At 43.8% G+C, this 24392-nt stretch overlaps 2 protein-coding genes and 1 pseudogene across 4 annotated transcripts; all 3 read left to right on the top strand.

The window, feature by feature from the left end:
- Positions 1 to 576: 576 nt before the first annotated feature.
- LOC133909623 (uncharacterized) lies at positions 577 to 7246 on the top strand. 2 transcript variants are annotated; one of them, XR_009908412.1, is made up of 6 exons: positions 577 to 733; positions 848 to 1051; positions 1143 to 1439; positions 1858 to 2057; positions 6653 to 6736; positions 6833 to 7246. XR_009908412.1 is itself a non-coding variant. In XM_062352138.1 (6 exons), exons 1-6 carry the CDS (start codon positions 716 to 718, stop codon positions 6938 to 6940), a joined length of 873 nt encoding a protein of 290 aa, XP_062208122.1. In that variant the 5' UTR covers positions 577 to 715; the 3' UTR covers positions 6941 to 7246. The 2 variants fall into 2 exon arrangements, 1 of the variants encoding a protein (XP_062208122.1); XM_062352138.1 differs by having other exon boundaries at positions 1858 to 2019.
- A 623-nt stretch (positions 7247 to 7869) lies between these two features.
- Positions 7870 to 10823, top strand: LOC133909608 (uncharacterized). Of its 2 annotated transcripts, XM_062352127.1 has the most exons (6): positions 7870 to 8004; positions 8437 to 8634; positions 8757 to 9053; positions 9472 to 9633; positions 10487 to 10570; positions 10659 to 10823. In XM_062352127.1, the coding sequence occupies exons 1-6, from the start codon at positions 7975 to 7977 to the stop codon at positions 10764 to 10766; spliced, it is 879 nt and encodes a 292-aa protein (XP_062208111.1). In that variant the 5' UTR covers positions 7870 to 7974; the 3' UTR covers positions 10767 to 10823. The 2 variants fall into 2 exon arrangements, with proteins under 2 accessions (XP_062208111.1, XP_062208102.1); XM_062352118.1 differs by lacking the exon at positions 7870 to 8004 and having other exon boundaries at positions 8039 to 8634.
- Positions 10824 to 14467: 3644 nt separating this feature from the next.
- On the top strand, positions 14468 to 16807 carry LOC133909634 (uncharacterized; annotated as a pseudogene).
- The last annotated feature ends 7585 nt before the right edge of the window (positions 16808 to 24392 follow it).

Below are 24392 nucleotides of genomic sequence, written 5' to 3'. Positions count from 1 at the left end.
AGAAACTACATTTCAAATTCAATTGCATTGTTAGGCTGGTACTTCATGTCAATCTGAGTGAGGTTTCCACGAGGAAGTCGACAAGTTCAGGGGAAATGCAACTTTGCACATCTTTGCGCAAGTGTGATCTATCTTTCTCTCCCTTCCATCTAATAATTATTTATCGGTTGATTTTTTTATCTACTTTATAATTTTTTCCATCCACCTATTTAATATAAATTTTAACGGAGATGAACAATCATGATAAGTTATCCGTTCCTAAGACTATATCCAAAGAATTTCCGTCGCGGGCGAAAATCTCGTCGTGAAGGGATTTTTGTTTCCTTCAGCGTTCTAACGGTTTTCCTTCGTAGTTTCCGTCACGAAGGGATTTCCAGGATCATTTTCTTTAGGACGGGATTCTCTCTCATTTTCCTTCACGATTCTCTTCGAAGATAAGTTGTTGGAGATGAGAGTAAATAAAGGTAATAGGAATGGTGAAGGTAATCGAAAAAGGAATAAAATAAAATGAAAGGAATATGGTTGGAGTTGGCTAAGGATTTTCCCAAAATGTTCAGTGTCGTCACTGCTGATTGTTAGCACGACGCTCTCGTACGCAAAGCTGAGCTGACGGCTATATCTGCTCCAAATTCCACATAGAAAATTGCGAGAGCAGCACTGCAGCAGCCGGCGGCGGCCATACCCAGGGAATCTCCGGAGCTGGTTTCGTGGAACAATGGTCCAATACGCCGTGGTCAGTAATGCCCTGCACTCTCTTTCGGCCGTACTCCCTTCTATTATCGGCTCGCACGAGACGTGACGTGACGTTCGTCGCCGGCGCCGGCGCGGCGTGGTGTTGTCGTCACAGGTGGACGCCTTCGCGGCGGAGCCGTTCAAGGGCAACCCAGCCGCGGTGTGCCTACTCGAGGACGCCGCTAAGGCCGCGGACGAGCGTTGGATGCAGTCCGTCGCTGCCGAGTTCAACCTCTCCGAGACCGCCTTCCTCTTCCGCGACTCCTCCGCCGGCGCCACCCCACGGTTCCAGCTCCGATGGTTCACCCCTGCCGCCGAGGTCCCCGTCCATCTCCTCCTCGATTCTCGCAACTTTTCACTAGCATCAGACCCCGTTAATCTTGAGATGTGCGCCCGCGCCGCCGTTTCAGGTGGAGCTCTGCGGGCACGCGACGCTGGCCTCCGCTCACTTCCTCTTCACCTCCATCCTCGCGGAGCACGACGCAGTCGTCGAGTTCGCGACCAAGTCCGGGATTCTCGCCGCCAAGAAGGTTCCTGCACCGGAGAGCACGGGCGTGTCAGGTGAGGGGAAGCTGTTCATCGAGCTGGATTTCCCCATGATCGATCTCTACGAGTGCGATAACGCCGAGCTGCTGACCATCCTCAAGACTTTGAACGGAGCTTCCGTCGTCAGCGTCCACAAATCGGCGACCGTCGGTGACCTCATCGTAATTTCTCTCAAGCTTATTTAAATTTCTTGCTTGAATTTCTATCTTTCAATGTTCATTGCTGTGGTAATTAACTTCCCAACCAAACTTGTACAAAATATTTCCCGACATGAAAATGGATGTAAAGAACAATTTTAGTTCTACCATGATCATTTTCTTCAGCTGGACAAGTATTTGCTTGCGCAAGTTGAACTAATACTACTCACTTGAGCCACAATCGTTTCCAAATAATTTCTCAACAACTTCAGGGCCGTTATCTATGGTTTTTAATGAAATTTATCTATTTATAATTATGCTGAAATTATGCATAGACTTTGACTTTGAGTCAACATAAAGAAACAAAGATAAACAAGAGGTAGATGAGGGAGTATGACTTGTTCAGGTATGACTCACTGGAAGAAAATCGTCTGGCTTTCAGGTGGAACTTTCCTCAGCAAAAGAGGTCGCCGATATCATTCCTGACATCAATGAAATTAAAAAATGTTCCGGCGGAGGAGTTGTTGTTACGGGACCAGCGCCTGCTGGATCTGGTTATGACTTCTTCACACGTTTCTTCTGCCCAAAATTTGGCATAGATGAGGTGATGTTGCAATTTTTGTCCCAAGCTGTATCTTCAGAGTACGAAGCTTGCTTAACTTCTTATGGAGCATTCACCATTTTAGTGTCATATATATATGTGTGTGTGTGTCTGTGTGTGTGAAATAGCTTCATGATAGCTTCTCAATACATAATTCTATCCTATGCCATGTTCATGTATGTCATGTGGGGCAAACATTACGAGCGACGCAGGACGAAGAAGCCAGAGGCGGCAAAATAGTTTTAGTCATGCAGTTCGTTAGATTAGATCAGCTTTCGGTTAGAGATTGGATTCATTAGTCTGGGTCGGTTTAAAAGATAAGAAGCATTGGTTCAGATTATGGGTAATTAGTCAAGGTTGTTAGGGCCAGCTCTTGCTGCATACAGGGCATTGGCAATCCTTTGGGATTAAGAAAGAAAATACATCTATCTTCCTATCTCTTCCTTCCCTGCCTTGTTGGTGTGGAGTCGACACGGATCCTCCGCGCCAACGAGGTCCAGGGCCACGCCCGGAGACTTCTCGCGACTACCAGTTACGCTTTTCACCACCCTCCAATTGACCACCTCGCCCTGTCCGTGACAATCTAGTATCAGAGACTCTCGAGTCTGGTTCCATGGGAGATAGTGGTGGCGAGGTCACCATGGCCGACCTTGCGGCCAGGCTCCAAAGGCTTAAGGAGTTGATGCGGCCGCTCGCTCCTCTCCCTGCGATGTGCTCCGACCTTGCCAAAAAGGGTCATGGAGCAGGAACAACAGCAGGCCGCGTTGAACGTCGCGCTCTCGCGCGTCGAGCAGGCCACCACTGGCCATGAACCAGGGAACGACGTCATAGATGAGGCGTTAGGGGCGACCGACATTCTGGGATGATCGCACATCACCCACACACCGCCACACGCCGTCGGAGATCTCCAGGAGGGCCACTCCCTCGATACCCCAAGATCGACTTTCCCACGTATGACGACCATGGCAATCCTCTGCCGTGGTTGAATCGATGCAACCAATTCTTCAGGGGCTTACGCATCGAAGAGAAGGACAAGGTGTGGTACGCAACGCTCCATCTAATCGATACAGCCCAACTCTAGTACTATCGATTGGAGCAGAACACCAGAGAACCATCTTGGTGCCGTTTTGTCCAACTCGTCAATGCACGTTTCAGGCCTCCACTGACGAACAACCTGCTGGGCGAGCTTGCCATGCTCCGTCGCACAGGGAGCGTTGGTGTCACACCCGGTTTCAAGAGAACAAACCAAATGCATTCCACATGTATACTAGGATCAAGTTTCATACATGCGGTGACTTCATAAGTGATAACGTAACAGTGTCATTACATAACGGTAGAATTCATAAAAAAAAGATTTGTGGGTCTTAAAAAAAACACTAAGATAACTTCCAGCTGTAGCGGGTCTTCCATCCATTCATAGGCGTTGTCCGGGAGAGTGTCAGTCTAGAACATGATTTTCAAGTTGAAAACTTCCTTCGCCTAGAACTCAGCTCCATCATCCGGGACGTCCTCGAAGTCTTCACCTTCTTAGCAGCATCCAGAGGTTGGGAGAAGGCAAGCGTGAATACATGAAGTACTCAGCAAGTGTAGAAAAACATGACATGAAAACTTAAGACAAAAAATGCTCGACTCAGGTTGACTGCATCTATGTCGTCCTAGTCTAGGACTAAAAAAAAGACTTAGCAATTCTATTTACTATGTGTGACGATACCAACATTAAAGGAACAGCTCATCGGATTCCATCCGACTACCAGACTCACCAGATATTCCATATCTAGTTACCAACTCATCTGTGTTCCACCACCCGACTACTCAAAACCAACCATGCAAGATCTTCACTAATCATGAAGAAGTCCAAGCTCGCTCTTGACCGTGAGCACGGTTGATCGATCAGTTTTATACTCTGCAGAGGTTGCACACTTTACCTACGAGCTGTGATTCCTGTTTTGCTTCACACTTCTGGGGTGTAGAGCCGGGGTCTCACTACAAGATCTTTACAAAGTGCCTCCAAATCCATATGCACCAACCAAGGTTTTACCGTTAACAGTGATTCTATCCACTGCAGAGGTCCCCTCTTGTGACACTCAACCCTTCACTGATGCGTACAGAATAAGGAGGATATCTAATTAATTGGCTAGGCCATACCCATATAAGCCTCGTGGTTGCGCTGTTCAACCGGGTTACATGCTCCACAAACCGGTCCTTATGATCTAAGCAGGTACTTGCACATCACCTAATGCGCACACAGCAGCCATACCAACTAAACCAACCTGCCCAGAACCCTATGGTCCATGTTGCTACAAAGATTACCCAAACCGGTTCATGTCGCATAGACCGTTAATCAAATTAATATTTATCCCACCCGACTTGACAGCACAACTAAGCATTTCTACCATTGACACTCAAACTACAACACTGGCGACAAGGATAATCATGGAAAGTACTAATAAACCCTAAACATGATATTCATATTAACAAAGCATGCAATTAGAAAGTAAAAGACACACTTTCCTACAATAGGGTCAATGTGATCAAAGACACTTGCCTTCAGCAGCGGGTTGCTCAAACTCTTCAAAGATCTGGTCTTGCAGGTTCACGTACTGCTCGTCTCCTATTGCAATCGCGCACACCAGAAACAAGCAAGCACAACATCTAAGAACAGTACACCAAACAGTAGCAAAACACTATAAAAAACTACTAACGGAAAGTACTCGCTGCTACGATCGCGTGAGCGTAAGAATCGCCTAAAACGGAGCTATAACGGAAAAGTTATAAGGGTTTGAAGCTTTGGGGGTCTTTCTGTAAAAGATCAATGGCTAAATTGTAGAAACAGAAAGTTCTAAGGACTTATTTGTAAATTTCAGGGATCTATTTGTAATTATATAAAAGTTTAGGGGGCTAAAAATAAAATAACAGGGATGACAAGGACTTATTTGTGAAAACAGAAAAGTTTTAGGACCTAAATGTAAAATTACCTAATTTCGAAGAATAAATGATTTATTTTTTACTGAAAACCCTATTTATTGCATCAACATGCTGACTGGGCTGAAACGAATGACATGGCTTGCCACGTAGGACAAAAAAGTGATGTGGCACCTATGTGGGTGTTGTTGGGCCTATGGTCCCGTGGACCGGCTGAGGTGGCATGGTCCATCAGTCCATGGTGGTTCGATTACACAAATGAAGGGGTATGTGATCTCAGCCTTCGGTTTTAGATCGGACGGCTCTGGACGGTGGGGGGGGGGGATTGGCGGTCGGCGGCGACTGGAGAGAGGCGGCGCCGCCGCGGGCATGGCCGGCGACACTTGATCAAACGCGTCGGGGCACGAAACTCGATGGGATCTACGGCAACAGAAAGAGGAGCGCGCGAGGATCCTCACTGAGGGGTTCTCGACGGCCAGGAAAAGCTCGGGGATGGCGGGTGGCGGAGAACGACGGCCGGGGTCGTCGGTGAGCTTCGGGGACGGGGTTCCGGTGTGGGAGACGTGAAATGGAGGGTCGGGGAAGCTGGCTGGTGGTCCTGCGATGCTGAAGAGGTGGTTAGCGGGCCTCGGGGTGCAGCGGGGAGTGCTGGCGACAAAGAGAAGGTGGTGAAGCTTACCGACGCTTGCCGGGGAGACAGTTCCGGCAACGGGGAGTGGAATTCGACGGTCGGAGAAGCTTCCACGTACTCCTGTGGAGCCGATGGCGGCCTCAGGTGCGCCAGGGAGGGCTCGGCTGCGGCGGACGGCGCGCGGCGGTGCTCTGCGCTTCTGCAATGGCGCTCGGCGCGTTTGGCGATGGGGTGAGAGAGAAAGGGAGGGCGGCGGGGTGCTGCAGAGGCCATCTTATAGCGAGGAGAGGGAGCGGCCCGTTGCAGAGACATGGGCGGCGAAATCGGGTGGTGCGGTTGTAGCGTGAGCGCGGGCACAGGCGCGGGAGGAGCGGAGGGTGGGGGATGATAGGCGGGTCCAGCTTGTCAAAGAGAGAGAGAGAGAGATGGGTTGGGCTGCGCGCGGGGAGACGGGCCGCAACAAAAGAACGGACATCACAGTTGGGGACTACTGCGACCAGTTTGCTGCTCTGGCATGCCACGCCGAAGGCGTCACCGAGCTGCAACAAGTCCAATTGTTCAAGTTGGGCTCCTCAACCCATGCGAACCGACTCGTGGCGCTCAATCACCGATGAAGTTGGACGACGCCATCTTGTTACCTTTTCAGCCTGCATACAGTATACCATGGATACTGCAGAGTTTTATCCTAGTTGCAGCGTGTCATCAACCCTGTGTCCTAAAATAAAAATGATTAATTCTTACAGCTTCTTTTTCTCAATTAGAAACAGATATTGATTTAAAGTAAGATTGGAATCCATATGTACTGTGTAGGCGGAGAATAATCTACCAGACTAGCTATTCTGTATAATAATACAATCATATTCCATCTAGTGAGGCATGTATTACCTTACAAAAATAACGTCAAAGAAATAACCATGTGTGTAAAACTGCAACGCCTTGAACACACGAGATGTGTATTTTGTTATGAATGTTTTTTGGCTGGTACAATGTCCTGGCCTTCATGAATTCTGTTTTGGTCTGTGTGCTTGTGGTAGCTTTGCAAACTTCCTCCGTCATAACCCCGCGATCGCTATACTTTGACAGGATCCTGTTTGTGGTAGTGTACATTGTGTTTTAGCACCCTACTGGGGTGGGAAGCTGAAGAAACAAAAGCTGACAGCGTTTCAGGTATGTCCTCGCAAAAACGCTTTAATATGTGCTCAATGCCTCAATCAACCATAACATTGCTTTTGTTAATTTTTGAATTTATCCATTTATCGTCAGGCATCTCCAAGGAGCGGAATATTATACCTGCAATTGGAAGCTGCATCCAGGAGAGTGCGAATTCAGGGAGAGGCTGTCACTGTGATGACTGGTACCCTCTTAGCCTAGCATCTCCCCGTGTATGCTTTGAAATCTGAAGGACGAGGGTCGACGAACCTACAGGCAATTCTATTTGCTGCTGTCGGCTTGTGAAAAATTATTAATTTATGGAAATAAAAGCTTCTGAACTTTTCTGGGGCATCAAAATAAAGTGGCAGTTTGTAAATTCATGCTTACCAGCTCATTTTGGTTTGTCATTTCTCAATGTACTGTAGCCGAGAGTTTTGGAGTATATGCTACCTTGTTTGAGTTTCTTGTCATGTTTTGAAATGTGAAAGTGAATGCAATACAAGATGATTAGGAATTTAAACTGAACCGTGGCTAGAGAAAATTAGACGATCATTTCAATGTTCCTTCTTTTGTGTGTCTGTGTGTGCAGTGAGGAAATTAGACGATCATTTCATTATCCACCATCTCCATCTGGCAGTAGCGGACCAGCTCAAAAATATAGGTAGGGTGGAGTCGTCCGCTCCGCAATAAATCAATCCTGTCGGGAGTAAAAAACACGGTGCAGAGAGGTCGATGTAGAGGTCTCGCCGCTTGAAAGGTAAGATGATCGCCCTACCTCGTCCTATTGGTCGGTTCGCCTATGCCATCCGGTGAAGTGTTGCGTGAATTTCAGTGGGTTTGGAATGCTATTAGACATCCTTCATCTGGTGAAGCGTTGTTTGGTTCGGCACCAACAACGTTGGCGAGCCTGCTCGTCGCTCGTTTTCACGTCCGTACGTCGGCGAAATGGTGACGACGAAATTCTCCACCAAAATATTAGGGGACCAATTGGGCTCGCACAGGTGCCATCCCTGAATCGTCGTCGTTGCAAACAATTCCTGTAGAATCGTGAGTCCATGTTAGGTGAGTATCGAGTGAAGTTTCCACGAAAAAGCCGGTCGGTGCAACGTCGTCGTCACTGCTGATTGTTGCACTCGGCACCCAGCACGACGCATTGTTATTAAAGCACAGGGCACGGCTGTCGGTAAACGAAAATTGCCGGAGCAGCAGCAGCAGCCACAGCCACAGCCAGGGAAGCCCGTGTTCGTGGAAGAATGGCGAGAAAACCGATCCAATACGTCGTGGTCAGTACTTCCCCGTTTTTCTTATGTTTTTGACAGATCCGGAGGGGCGCTCTCTCCTTTTCTCTTCCTCCTCCTTTACCTCTTTTATGCCCAAAATTTTGGGAGAGGAGAGAGGATTTAGCAGGGCTTGAGCTCCCTCCTCGTGGATCCGCCGCTGGTTTTTGACCTTTTTACATTCTCAGATATACAGATCTGACTGATACTTTCTAAAAAAAGGTTGCATCACTAGAATTTATAGAAATTATTGCTCTGAAAGAAAAAAACTAAATAATAAATCTAACGATGTGGTTGTGTGCACCCAACTTTAATGATTTTGAACATGTTGATGTTCAAATTTTGAAATGTTTAACGGGTACGGGAAAAAGAAACAGAGCCACCGAGGCACTACTCTCTTGCTGCTTGCTGCTTACTCCGCTGCTCTCCTACTTGCAGGTGGACGCGTTCGCAGCGGAGCCGTTCAAGGGCAACCCGGCCGCGGTGTGCCTCCTCGAGGACGCCGCCAAGGCTGCAGACGAGCGATGGATGCAGTCCGTCGCCGCCGAGTTCAACGTCTCCCAGACCGCCTTCCTCCTCCGGGACCCCGCCGCCGTCCCACGGTTCCGGCTCCGATGGTTCGCCCCCTTCACCGAGGTCCGCATCCATCTCACCTCCGCGAATCACGCGACTATTCACGAGCATCATAGCCCGTCAACCCGCACTGTTTCTTGTTCTTGAATCTTGATACGAGTGCACGCCCGCGCCGCCGTTGCCAGGTCAACCTCTGCGGGCACGCGACGCTGGCCTCAGCGCACTTCCTCTTCACGTCCGTCCTCGCGAAGCACGAGGCGCTCATCGAGTTCGTGACCAAGTCGGGGATTCTCACCGCCAAGAAGGTCCCAGCGCCGGCGAGCACGGGCGCCTCAGGTGAGGGGAAGCTGTTCATCGAGCTGGACCTCCCCACGATTGATTTTGTGGAGTGCGACAACGCTGAGCTGCCGTCCCTCCCCGAGACACTGAACGGGGTTCCCGTCGTCAGCGTTCACAAGTCAGCGACCGTCGGTGACCTCATTGTAATTTCTCTCATCCTTGTTTCAGTTTACTGCTTGAATTTCTAGATTTCAATGCTTATTGCTGTAAGCGCTGTGCAATGAATTGCACAGATGATTGTTACCATGATTTCTAGTATCCATTTTAGTGCTACCATGATTATTTTCCTCAAGCTGGACAAGTGTTCTCTCGGCGCAAAATGAACTAGTGCTCGCTGAAGCCTTGTTCCCAAATAATTGCTCTGCAATTTCTTCAGGGTATATATCTATATATAAGTATTGAGGAAATTCATCGATTTGTAATTATGCTAAAAATAATGGTATGCTGCGTAAAATTTAAATTGATATAAAGAATAGAGATAAACAAGAGGGGGATGCGGATTGAGGAGGTTTGACTTGTTCAGATGTAACACACTAAAAAAATAACTGATTTGGTTTTCAGGTGGAACTTTCCTCAGGAAAAGAGGTCGCCGATATCATTCCTAACATCCAAGAAATTAAAAAGTGTTACGGCAGAGGAGTTATTTTTACCGGACCAGCACCTGATGGATCTGGTTATGACTTCTTCACACGTTTCTTCTGCCCAAAATTTAACATAGATGAGGTGATGTTGTAATCTTTGTCCCAAACTGTATGTTAAGAGTGTGAAGCTTGCTTAACTTACAATGTTGCATTCACAATGTTAGTGTCAACTATGCATATGAAATAGCTTCATGATTGCTTCTCAATGCATAATTCCATCACACGTCATGCATCTTACATTCTTTTTTTAGTAAAACATGTTACATTTTTCAATCTGTATTTAATGGATACTGCAGAGCTTTTCTTCTAATCGCATGATGTCATCAACCCTGTGTGTTCCAAAATTAATAAAATGAAAACAATTAAATTCGTATGACTTTTTTTTTCTCATAAGAAACACATATTGTGTAGACAAATAACAATCTATAACACTAGCTATTCTGTATCACACTACAATCATATTCCATCCACTTAGGCATTTATTACGTTTCAAACATAACAAGGATCCACACTTATGGTTTAAGCATTTACCATATTAACCACACTGATTTGATGAAGATTAAGATTGTCTTGTCATGGGATTGGAATATCTTGTGTCATGCTGGACTTGGCGAAAACTAGAAATGAAGACATCATCTATATTCATATTATTTTGTGGTAATGCACGCTTGGGTTAACATTTTTTCCTGGAAGGGAACTTCAGTATTAAGATTGTCAATGTTGAAGAAATTGATTTTCAAAAGAATTCACCATGTGTACAAAATTACACATTTTGAACACTCAGGGATACATTTTTCTATTAAGACTGATGATGCCTTGCTAATACTGTCACCTGGGGATCTTGATCGTTCAGAAATTCTGTTTGGGTTTGTGTGTTTGTGGTGGCTTTGCAAACTTCGTCTGCCGTAACCCCTTAATCACTATATTTTTGGCAGGATCCTGTTTGTGGTAGTGCACACTGTGTTTTGGCACCCTACTGGGCTGGGAAGCTGGGGAAACGAAAACTGACTGCGTTTCAAGTATGTCCTTGCACAAATGCTTTAATATGTGCTCAATCAACCGTCACATTGGTTTTGTTAAAAAAAATTAATTTCAATATATCATCAGGCATCTCCAAGGAGCGGGTCACTATACCTGGAGTTGGAAGCTGCAGGCAGGAGAGTTCGAATTCAGGGAGAGGCTGTCACTGTGATGACTGGTACCCTCGTAGCTTAGCATCTCCCCATGTGTGCTCCAAAATCTGAAGGACAAGGATCGATGAACCTGCAGGCAGTTCCATTTGCTGCCATATACGGGATTGGTTCAACATTATTAGTTTACGGAAATAAAAGCTCCTGGACTTTTCTGGAGCAACAAAATAAAGTTGCAGTTTGTAAAATCCTGCTGACATAAGTTACCAGCTCCTTTTGGGTTGTCATTTCTCAATGTACCATAGCCGGGAGTTCTGGAGTATATGCTACCTTGTTCGAGTTTCTTGTCATGTTTTGAAACTCGAATGCAACAAAAGATGAATAGGAATTTAAAGTGAACTGTGGCTAGAGACAAAGGGAATCATGCTAGAGATTAATCGGAATTTCGGATTTGGAGATAGATCTCTCTGCTGCTTTGCTTGGACGCCGCTCCCACAGGTTAATAGTCTCAACTTTCGTCAACTCCTTTACTGTTCTTAAAACTGCTATCTCTATATTACACATAAGGCGTGATGTAATTTAGTTTTAGGTTACTTATTACACTGCTAGCTGATTAGCTAAAGTGGCCCTGTGAAAACTTCATAACTATGCATTCTTTGAAAGGATGTTGTGTTACGGAAGAATTTGAATCACCCCTTTTCATTTTTTTTAGCTTGCCTTAAAGTCGAAGTGCATTATTGACTATGCCAGATAATCAGATTCGAGCTTGTTTTTATTAGTCTTAAGTACATTACTGATCGGCCAATTGCCCACTTAGGTACTAAAAAAAACCATTATGCCACAGGACATGCAAGATTTGGATAATTTTGATGATTGCATTTCGCAGCATAATGATTTAAGCACTATAAATCTACTCTTGTTCATTACTGTTGGATTGTCGTGACTGTAAAGAAATCCACTGACGAAGTTGCGTGTGCATGCCTATGCATTATGATTCTGCCAAATTAGTCGATCATTTCATTGTTCTTCTGGTGAAGTGTTGCTTGTGTAAAGACATCTACTTCAGACTCTGGAATCCAGAGAGTTATGATATCACTTTCGTGGAATAAATCAACCAATGGTCACGTATGCAACACTTTTGTTTGCATTGGCTCGAACTCGACAATTATAATTGGATTACATATACTATTGTAGTCCTCCCATTTCGGCCGGTTACTGAACAGCCTGAACTGGATCGTGAAGAACCTGCCTGTGGTATAATACTACTGACTTAAAAAGCTGGGGCCTATAAACAATACTGCCCATTGAGTGAACTGAAAACTGCTACCTTCTTCAGGTACCAATTCACGATCTTTTTCCTAAACTCTACAAAAAGCAATCAGCCTAAAATGTGCCCTACTCAGTTTTATCAGTTCATGCCACTTTAATCTATATACCATGTGCTGTGCTCATGAACATATTATGTGTGACCGGCAGTATGAGAGGTAAAAGCGCCCATTTTCTTTCAAAGATTCAGTTTTCATGGTTCACTAATCACGCGGATGCTAAGAAACTCTGAATCACAGCAACATCAAAAGTTCACAACGTCACATACCAAGAACAGCAAACTTTTTAGGATTTTAGTTGGGTGGGGAGGGAGCCCTCAAGATATATAATGCCACTAGAACCGAGGCTTATCTTGTTGGACTGCTGGTCGTGTGACTTGTGAGATATCAAACCTATGTATTGTTTTATTGCTTAAGTTAGATATTTGAACTTATTCTCGTATTGTGTAATCGTTGATAATATGTATCATGCATAGTGGAGTTAATAGTTTATGTTAGATATTTAAATTGTACTTATCTTATGAAACGTGTATTGTGAGATGTGCCATGTAAGATTTGCGAGAAGTACATTCTATATTTCTATACCCTAGCGCTACAGTTCAGTGTTATCTGAATTATTAATTTTTGATCGTTATTGGCGTTTCCATCCAGAGAACATCGTTTCCGATTTTTCCGTATTACTAATGTTGTATTCGTTTCTAACATTATTATTATTGACTCTGTTTTCAAGACAAAATATGAAATTGAAAGTGGTTTAGCTATAATTTTAAAGTTTTCATCTCTACTGGTCGGGCTAGTCGTCAACTTCAGTCGCGCGGTGCCGTGCTGCAGGCGCAGCTGGGGGCCGGGTTGCCCACCTGATGGACTTGCCGCGCGGTGCGTGATGGACGACAGAGATTGGACCAGTTCTGTCAACGTTTGGTCGTGGTACACCAAATAGACTCACCTTTGTATGAATGTATCTCAACGACTTCCTGTCTTCATCTCATAGGCAAGAAAGAGCGACTTCGCAAGCTGCAACTCAGTTTCCACGAGTTTTCTAGTTCTGATAGGCAAGCAAAAGGGACTATGCAAAATGCAATTTCCACGAGATTTCTCGTTTGTAATTCCTTAGGGTATGGCTATGCTGACCAGTTTGATCACACCGTGGTCTGAACCAGTCGAGCGGGGCACGATGCTGGCAATAGCCTAGTTTGCAGGCTAAGTACTCCCTTCGTTTAAAAATAGTATGTGTATTGTTTTTTAAAAAAACCAAAATTTGTATATTTTAACTAATATTTAATTTATAAAAATATCTAATATATAAAAATTATATAATTAGGTTCATAATTTAAAATAATTTCACACTATATAGGTTTTGTAGTTAAAATTGATATATTTTGTGAGAAAACCTTAATCAAAATTTAACTTCGAACACTAAGCTAAAAAAATATGTCTACTATTTTTGAACGGAGGGTGTATTCGTTTTCCATGCAGGTGTGTGAAATTTCCACAATGAATGCGAGAAGTTCAGTGTCGACATGAAGACACTGTTGATTGTTATACTCGGTAGTCAATAGCACTCATGAGTCGTTGTAGGGTGTGTTTGGTTAGAGGGCAACCGAATGTGACCACTATTTAGAGAGAATATTCTTCTCGTATGCTGGATGAGTTTATTCGTCAAAAATTACTGAACAGAAACATCTATATTTTGGATGAGTTTTATTTCTATTGATATGGTATAACTTGGTTGGTTTAAGTAAATGCACTTTTTTATTAGCATGTTTTAAATGATATTATCTCTTAAACTGTTTATCTAATTTGTGATCCGATTATATCATTGTGTTCTTTGCAATTAAATCAACAAACAAGATCTCGTATGATTATATTTATATCATAAGTTGATCTCATAAAATTTTAGCTAACCCTATTCAAATTTTTTCCATTCAACAAAAAAAAAATTAAATAACCTATCACCATATAAAAAATTGAATAACCCCATCCAACAAAACTTGACATATACTATCGAGCCTTTCCTCCAACCGAAACGCACCCGTACACAGAGCGCATGAGCTGATGGGCACGACATAAAAAAGCCTGATCAAATATTGATCAAAGTCAAAGTTGGGGCAATACCAAAAATATGGTAAAAAAAAATAGCGTTTGTTTCGTGACCTGGCCATTAGGGTAGTGCCAAAATTGAGTTAGAAATGGACGTTTGGATTGAAGTCATGCCAAAATTTCTGAAAGATGTAAATATGACATGTGAAAACCACATGTAACTAATTTTTTAAACGTCAAAATATAGTCAATATGAGTCTTGATCTGTAAATTTAATTATAAGGAACACAACAGTTCAAAAATCGGACACACGGTTTAGAAAATAATATAATTTTAAACTTGCTAATTCCAAATGAAACTCATTTAATACAGCCACTCACACGCCTTCCTCCTCCGCGACTGCTCCTCTTGAATCCTGACACGGGAGCCCGCGCCGCCGCTCCAGGTCGACCTCTGCGGGCACGCGACGCTGGCCTCCGCCCACTTCCTCTTCACCTCCGTACTCCCGGAGCACGACGCGGCCGTCGAGTTCGCGACCAAGTCCGGGGTCCTCACCGCCAAGAAGGTTCCTGGACCGGAGAGCTCGGACGTCTCCGGTGAGGGAAGCTGTTCATCGAGCTGGACTTCCCCATGACTGATCATGACGAGTGCAATCCTGCCGAGCTGCCATCCATCTCCGAGACCCTGAACGGAGCCGCTGCCGTCAGCGTTCACAAATCGGCGACCGGTGACCTCATTGTAATCTCTCTCATCCTTATTTCAGTTACTTGCACGAATGTCTGTATTTCCATGCTTACTGCTGTAGGTGCCTGGTAATGAATTTCCCATGAAAACTTTGTTTCAAAATTTCCCAGCATGAACAAACTTTAAGTGAAGATACAGAAATAGAGATAAACAAGAGGAGATGAGGGAGCTTGACTTGTTCTGGATATGTCACTATAAATCTCTGATCTGCCTTTCAGGTGGAGCTTTCCTCAGGAAAAGAGGTCGCGGATATCCATCCCAATATCAGTGAAATTAAAGAATGTTCCGGCACAGTAATTATGGTTACAGGACCAGCGCCTGCTGGATCTGATTATGACTTCTTCGCCCGTTACTTCTGCCCAAAATTTGGCATAGATGAGGTGATGTCATAATCCTTGCCCCAAACTGTATATTGAAAAAGTGAAGCTTGCTTGAAATGGAGCATTCAACATCTTAGTGTGAAATATGTGTATGAAATAAAAAGTAATTCAGTCATACATTTTTCAACCTGCATACCATGGATAGTTGGATACTGCAGACTTTGCTTCTAAAATCAGCATGCCATCAACTCTGTGTGTCCTAAAAGAAAATTAATTAAATTCTTATTTCCTATTTTTTTTCTCAGTTAGAAACATACTAATTATTTATGTGAGATTACATTCCATACGTACTGTGTAGACGGACAATAATGCATCTGACTAGCTATTATGTATCATTGCATCTGGTAAGGCATTTATTGACTAAAAAGGTATAAACATAACAAGGCTCCACAATTCTTGTTTATACGTTCACAATCTTAACCTTACTGATGCAGTGATGACTGAGATTATGTTGTCATGGAATTCGAATATCTTATATCATGTCCTACTTGTCGAAAACATTAGGAATTGCTAAATCTCACCTGAGTGTTTTAAGGGCTCCAAAACCTGGATTTTAGTCCCTCGGATTTGTGCTTTAGGGATGATGGGTATATGACGTAAGAAAAATTCATGTGTTTTAAGGCCTCTTACATTTGAATTTTTGTTTATACCTTAGTTACAATCATTTACTTTATAGAGAAGTTACAATCATTTTTTGGATGAAATTTTCGAGTAATGATGGTATAATAAAAATTCGGATGTTACAACCTCAAATAACACCTGAATTTTTTGTTATTACAAAGCTAGATCTAATCTAAGCCGCAGATTTGAGAATTAAATGTTGAAAAATCGGGTGTTGGGAGCCCCTAAAACACTCAGGTGTTGTATAGATTCTCCCTGTCAGTGTTCCAAAAAAGATTGTCAAAATAAACAAATCTGTTTTGGTTGCTCTGCAAACTTCCTATGTCTGTCCTGACGCCCTAATCACTGTATTTTTGGAGCTTTGGCAGGACCCTGTTCTGGTAGTGCACATTGTGTTCTAGCACCCTACTGGGGTGCGAAGCTGGGGAAACAAAAACTGACGGCGCTTCAAGAATGTCCTCGCAAAAAGATTTAATTTGTATCGACCAACCATCAAATTGGTGTTATTTTTTGAAAAAATCTATCTAGGTATCATCATACGTCTCCTCGGAGCAGATCCTCTGACTTCAACGTCACCGTGACTTCATCACTGACGTATGGACCTGGCTCCATGCGTCAGTGACGAGCAGTGAAGTGAGGGGATCCTCATCCATACCTGGAGTTGGAAGCAGGGAGAGGCTGTCACTGTGATGACCGGTAACCTCCTAGCCTAGTATCTCCCCATGTACACTTGAAAATTTGAAGGACGACGGTCGATGAACCTGCAGGCAATTATATTTGCTGACATGGGCTTGTTCAGCATTACAAGTTTATGGGAATAAAAACTCCTGAACTTTTCTGGAGCATCAAAACAAGGTTGCAGTAGAATCATGCTGACATAAATTACAAGCTCCTTTTGGTTTGTCATTTCTCGATGTACCATAGTTCATAGGAGGGAGTTAAGGAGTATACAAAGCCTTGTTCGAGTTCCTTGTCATTGTTGAAACTTGAATGCAACAAAAGATGAATTCGAATGATACTTGTTTTTGTCAGGGCCTTTTTTTTATTAGGATACTCCAGACTTAGAGTATGCACATTCTACTAAACAAGTATACATATACGTGCCGTAGATCGGGAACAAACCAGAGAGGCGAGTACCCGCACGAGCCACCGCTCGAACGCGGGCTGGCTCGGGTGCGAACGAGCGTCCTTGTCAACCGAGCTGCCGCTCGGAATCGTCAGGGCCTATTAGACTCACCTGAGAGTGAAGCGGGCTGCTACAGCTTGAGTAAGTTTGGAGCGCGGAGCCTTGGAAGTTGGAACTGTGGCACTACGGATTCGGTGGTGATGGGGAGAAGGAGAGGCCCGGGAGGTTTATGCAGCAAACGCCGGCCGGCTGCTGCTGCGGCGGCGGCGCACGGTGGGCCGCGCGTGGTTTTCGATGTGAATGGCAGCCGGGCCGCGCTGTTCGGTGGCCGCCGCGGGACTCGGTCGGTTCGCGTCTCGTTTCAGCCGCAGCGGGTAACAGCATGCTGGCCGCACCCGGGATCCGCGACGGCACATCGGACTTTGATCGGTCCGAGCTCGATCCCAAACCAAGGCTCGGCTAGTTGACTAATCCACAATGCTGCCCTTCCCTTCCAGATCGGGTCATTTGCCGTCCTAGAGAAGATGGGACCACGGATTGAATAACATTTTCAGGACAAATCACGCAGAAACATTCAGCAACCCTTCGTATCTTTACAGGTTCGATTGGAAGTATTGGCGGCGACAAGCAGAGCATCTCTCGTCGCGCAACGAACGCGGCAAGGAACAAATTGACCTCTAGACCCAAGTCCTAAACTAGTCTGAAGTCCGAGCCGATGGCACACTCGATCTCAAAGCCACTATCCTGGACACCGCGAGATCCTCGAACGACTCCCCCTCCTCCTCCCACCCTATCCCGGCGGCGGCCGCCAGCACGCTGGTGCTCTCCCCGCCCAGCAGCTCCGACAGCAGCAGCACAATGGAAGCCATGGCCAGTCCCGATCGGTCGCACAAGTGGAAGAAGCAGACCAAAGAAGCGGAGGTGGTGTACCTGTGCAGCTGTTGGAAACTTAGCAGTAGCAGCAGCTTGGAATTGTATGGTGCTACGGCGGTGGTGTGGAAGGGGAAGGGGAGGAGGGCGGAGATCTATGAAAGATGCGCGCTGCAGACGGTGGGCGGCGTGTGGTTTTCCACGGTGAGGCGCCATGGATCGCAGCCGGGCCAGTTCGGTGGGCAGGCTGCCGCGGGATTCGGTCGGTTCGCGTCTCGTCACACCTGCTGCACCGTATGCGCGCAAGCACTTGAGGATGCTGGGTTTGGGCCAAAACAGAACACGGGAGAAGCAAATTCTATACTTTTTTAGGAAAGATCTCTATGAGATTTAGTCATATATTCTCTGATCTAATAACTAGATTAAAAATAAAAAAATAAAAGACATGTCATTATATAGAAAGAGATTTTTTATAGAATCCAATCCTATAAATTTTGCTTTACACTGAGGGCAGCCGGGAACGCGGAATGCGCGAACTCACAACTTGGTTCGGTGGCTGGCCTGGTCGCCGTGCGCTTGGGGGCGCGCTGCCGACGTGGGGGCGCGCGGTGCGTGATGGATGACGTGTTCTTGTCCGAACTCCTCTTGTAAACCACCGCTGCTGACCACCCAAATCTAAGTTTGGCCTCATATGTTTGCATTGCATTTGAATCAACAAATAAATCCTTTTACTTCTCAAATAAAACAAAACACGGTTTATTTGAGATTTTTTCTATCCCACATCGGGTGTGCGCATCTTTCATCTCGGTGCTGTAGTCAGCCTACGTCATTAATATTTAGTGTATGTAGAAAATACCTGGATCAAACTATTTTGTACTCCTGCCAGTAAAGGAATCCAAGAAATCTTAGCTCGAGCATTTCGTGTGTTTGGCTAAGCATGTTCACGCCTATACTAGCTAGAGGAATCGAATCATTTGGAAGTTAATCCTTCTTCTTCCAAGTGGCAGGCGGGTTCTTTATTCATCACAGCAGTGTAAGTACGTATACATAAATGAAACTCGGGGCTCAGTAGAACCAGACATGGAGCCCACGCACAGTTCCAAACATGTTTAGCTAAATTATTATCATCTAGATTACAAGTCCTAGCTACCTCTGAATAATTTATTATAGGTGAATTTTAAATCATATCACGGACTATAAAAGTATTTGTGATATCAATATTATTATAGATAGTTTCAGTTACGCCTGTAATAGAGTTACATACAGACAGATTTTTTATAAAACTGTGTGTGCATAGTAAGGATCATAGACGAATTTTGTTGAAACCCGTTTGTGAGCGGTAAAAGTCACATAAAGTTTTATTTAAACTTGTCTATGTTAATTATCATAGATAGTATTTTTTTTAAAAACCGTCTAAGTAATTTTACTTCCTGCCTACCCTCGTAATATGGCATACACACTGGTATACACATTTTATGATTTACAAATTAAACAACACATTGATACATTAGTTAGAACATCGATAACACATTATTCATAACATTGTTCATAATACAAAATACATATATTTACATATCACAAAGGTTAAGAACATCGCGTAGATGCACACCACATATTGTTCAGAACATATAAACCTAACTAGTTAAACACAATCCCTAGCTATACATCATTGGTGACAATATCTTCCAAAAGAACAAGATGATAGACATCGTAGCGATGTCGTCTTTCAAAAGAATGAAATGATTGATATCATCTTAGCCTCCTGCGTTTCAGGACAATGTCAACCCAAGCATCATCTTCAACGAGCATCTCGCAGTTATCCAGATCATTCTCCATCTTGACTATCTCACACATGAGCTAGAACCAGACTGCATTATTGTCAAACCACCAGCCATGGTTAAGCAAGAAATACGCGCTCAAACCAGTCTTGCGGTTCACGAAAATATCTTTATTGTGACAAACATCAATGGAGGAATTTCGATCTACAAGAACTGAACGAAGCACAAGATTCACAGAAAAACAGGATCCACGGAGGTGCCCTTCACAACAGCAAAGAAGACGAACTCCACCCGGTCGAAGTCGACACCAAGCATCCACACCGTGAAAGTAGCAATAGGGACAACCCCATCCTGCCAACACCTGATTGTTGTTAATTGAGCCATTACAGATCTGTGACTGAAATAAAGCATTGCCCTCAGTTACACAGATCAAAGCAAAACATAACAAACTCTAACCAAACCGCGATGGAAACCCTACGATACTCACCTCAGTGCATTGAAAGGGATTCGAGCCCTAGATATCGCTTCTCCGATGTGGAAAAATCCGTAATAGTTGTGTATGTGGAAAATATGAACACTAGGATGGCGAGCGAGGAAGATAAACACTCCTCATACTTTATATTAAGGGGAGACGAGCAGGTTGTGTGTGTAGAAAGCCAAAGAGTCAAGGGAGACGAGTGAATTATGTGTGTGGGAAGCCAAAAGAGCCAGGAGAGACGAGCAGTCAAATTTAAAATAGTTCCTGGATCTTTAAATACAAACGGATTTTCATAAAATTGGTATGTGATTGTCATACATAAAAAAAATAGATCTTAAAAGAAACCGTTTATGATAATATCACAAATGAATTCTTCTAAATGTTGTCTGTATCTGTATGATAGAAATAGATGGATTTGTAAAAACCGTATGTGAGTTCAGGCATACCCAAACGGCGGTCTTGTTACATATACGTCTGTCTTAGTAACCGTCTAAGGGTATTTTGTTAGTGACAGGTTCTAAGAAACCGTCCGTGACACTCCGTCTGCTTTCACTGATTCTATGGTTGTGCCTACCTTCATGGCGGAAGCAACCATGCTTAGTGCTATCCTTACCTTTTTCAATAGGTCTAAGCCTCATCATATCTATCCTTATCTTTTTGGATAGGTTAGCTGAAATTTTGAGGACAAACTTTCTGTAAGAGGGCATGACGTAATACCTCAAGTTTTAGCTACCTATTGATGTTGAACGGGCGTTCATGCAGTACTTCGAACGTGTTAGATGTGCCACAATACTAACAGTAGCCTATCAATATTTCCTACTTGGTTTTTCACGCTATCGGTAGTCATGAGATCGTTGTAGCTCTTTTGTTGGAACCCTAACCTATCTCACCTCTCACCTCTTACTCATCACATACATACCTACATGAAATTCATTCATTCATTCATACAATAGTTCATTACATCATATAGATTACATTAGCAAGCCTTGATAATTTACATTAATGCATACATACCGACGTTCATCCATACGAAGAGGGGTATTTTCTAAGGGAATGTCAGCTTCTCCAAAGAGAGCATTTTGTTGTACAAGGCTAAGCACAATTTTCACTCCGAATTCAACTATTTACTAGATTCCCTATACATATTTAGTTGTGATTATTAATTAGCTCACAACTAAATATACATGATATTTTAGGAAATATTCTAAAATCTAGATAATCATTCTAAAAATCCAAATACAAGTCATTTGGCTTTTCCAAGCCATACAACTTTACAGAAAAGCCTCTCAAGTTCCAAAAAAATAGCAAACCCACCAAGCCAAGGACCCCCATGCAAACATTAATTATTTGCCAAGGGTTCAAATGCAAATATTCCACATTTCCAATACAAAGAAAATTAGATCAGATTTTCCTACGCCATAAAAAATGTCCCTAGACATTAAATAAGTAATTAAATTTCTGAGATTAATTAATTAGGTTAAGGCTTCATTAATTCGCCGTCAATTCTTCACAAGTTCAAAATGGATGAAACCAATTTTGCTAGTCTTCTTATGATTTTTTCTATCTAGGAAAAAAAGTTTTCATACATTATAAGGCATAATTTTATGGTATTTCATCATATGCATTTTTGTGTTATACATATTTGCACTTCATTCGTACTCATCATTGCATACGTTCTTCTTTAGTGAACGAAGAACCGAAGCATGACACAGGTGTGAGCGAAGGAGGTAGCGAGCTCCTACATTTCTGTGAATTCTATGCGGGAAGTGTCAGGCAAACCCAAGAGCAGCAAGGCAAGCAACTAAGCATATTGCACCCTTTTGTTCAATTGAATAAAGTCTAAAATCGATAAGCTATGCCTTATGTATGTTTGCATGGTTAGTAAGTCAGTGTCGAGTTGGTGGGTAGAACCTATGTTAAATTGCATATCCATATCTTTGTAGCCTTGGTAGCTTGGTCGATGTCAAAGAGTCTTTCGACATGCTTAGCAATGCATAGGTCAACAGTAGAAGTCGAACGACAGCGCATCCGTTGTTCATGAGCATAGGGCTCACTTATGTATACAAATGCTTAATGATGTTGAGATGGTTGGATGAGTGGTGAGTATGAGGTGAGATGTGTGCGGTGTTAGGGGTGTTTTCTGCTCCGGAGGAAAGTCCTAGGGGCAGTCCAAGAGAGAAACCCGGACACCGTAGACCGCTTGCATTATTTAAAGCCGTCCATCGGTGCCTTTGTCTTTAGCACTTACCTTACTCACCACATACTGATCTAATGGTAAGGCGAGCCGAATACCTCTGTAGCTGTGATCATTTGGGCCTGAACATCGACGGTGTGAGCGGGCGGGCTTGTAGAGGTGCTAGTTTGCTCCGGGAGTAGTTCTAGCACCTCCGCACTGAGCGATGCTTGTTTCAAATGGTTGAGGCTTATTGAGAAAGGTTGTCACGAGTACCCCCTTGTGTGCACTTTAGCGGGTGGCACAAACCACATGGTCCTCGTGTCGTGTGGGTAAAGGAGTATCCCCCTGCAAACTATAAAACATTTCAAAATGCCGCGCTCTCGGTCATGAGCATGCGATTGTTTCATCCGCACCGGTCGTAGAGTTCTCGCTTGTGGTTGATGGTTGGTTATGTGGGAGATGGTTGGGTTGGTCTTTGTTACACATATGTTCTTATGATTCCAATTACTTTATGTCTAGTTGGTTTTTGCAGGGTAGAATTATGTTTTGTTGGTTAAGTTAGTTGCTCACACCTATATGTCTAGGTTGCTTACCACTTCCGTTTAACTTAACCATGTGGCTTATCCTTGCTAATGGCTCAATGCATAATCCTTGGAGTCGAGCTATGTATATGTGCTCTATATGGTTTAAGTCTTGCGAGTACCTTCATACTCATGCCTGCGTTTTCAGGTGCTGCTGGTGGGGAAGAGCCGGTGTTTGGCTACTTCGTGCGTGCCGATCAGGGTGGCGAGCAAGAGTAGTTCATCCTACTCTCGGAGGTCGTGCTTTGGGGTGGAGCCTAAGGGCACATGGATCCACTCTCTTTTGGTTTTATAGGTTTAAGTTTCCGCTGTGCAGCTGTTGTTACCTTTTGATGTAAATTGTTGGAAATGGTTGCATGTTAAAGACTTGTAATATAAATTTTAATTATTCGCTCTTTATTAAGCTATGTTGTGTTGTATTATGTTGGAAGGCATGTGTTTTGATCTTTGGCACAAAACACATGTCGGGACTACCGGGATAGTATTCTGGTTAATCGTTGAAGTCTTGATTATGAAAATAATCGATTTAATGATTAATTAGAATATTATTTGGACGGTTCCTCATAGATTCCTTATAGATTAATCAGATTCATTAAAACAAGGTGTTACATCACCGTTGTGGGCCTTGTTAGGTCTTGTAAGCGTGTCGGGGTGGGAGTCCAGCTTGTGCACACCTCTATCCACGGCTGCACAACCCTAGGTCAACCTCCTCACGACCCCTATATATACACAATAGCCATTATAGTTTAGGCTCAAATTTTGCTTAGATTATTCTATTTTATACTGTTTTGCCGCTTATTCGGTTTGTGAAACCCCAACTCAAGTACTTCATTAGTAATTAGCAATATTTAGATTACATCTACATGTTCTTGCTTGTGTTCTTGATTCGTGGTAGGAAAAACCTTCTTGGCAAGGTAAACCGCGTCTTGGCACGGTTGATAACCACGAAGTAGTGGTGTAGTGGTTGCGAGGATTCTTGATCTGTTCTAGTCAGAGCCTTTAGATCATCAACGTCGAAACTCCACCAATCGACTTATCATATTACCTTTGGAAGATCGGGCAAATACACATTAAATGGTATCATTGCCTCAGTTGCCCATTAGGTAATCTCAGCTATCCCTTTTTGTTTTTTCGAGTTCCATTACCTAGAGTCCAGAAAATTATCCCACAAAAAGATTTATGTTTTAGTTCTTCCACTGTCCAAACCACTTTGAGCCTTTCGCAATTTTGTTTTCAGTTTTCGCGTTTTTGAGTTTGAGTTCATCATCGGTGTCTTTGTTCTTTGCTGAGTCATCATGTTCTAGTTTCTAGTGTTGAGTCTTTGCTAATTTAATCTTCGAGTAACTCGGCTTGCTCTAGTCTACTCAAGCCGAGTTTGTGTCCCTACTCGGATCCAACCACTAGTCACTCCGACCATCCACTAGGATTCTGATCAATCACTCCGACCACCCACTCGAGGACCGACCACCTACTCGGGTTCCGACCAGTCACTCCGACCACCCACTTTGGTTCCGACCAGTCACTCGGGGTACGACTAGTCACTCCAACCACCCACTCGGGTTCCGACCAGTCGCTCTGACCACCTAGTCGCT

This window comes from Phragmites australis, chromosome 1 (assembly GCF_958298935.1).
Source record: "Phragmites australis chromosome 1, lpPhrAust1.1, whole genome shotgun sequence".
In the NCBI taxonomy this organism is placed as follows: domain Eukaryota; kingdom Viridiplantae; phylum Streptophyta; class Magnoliopsida; order Poales; family Poaceae; genus Phragmites; species Phragmites australis.
This window is presented reverse-complemented; position numbering and strand designations above follow the sequence as displayed.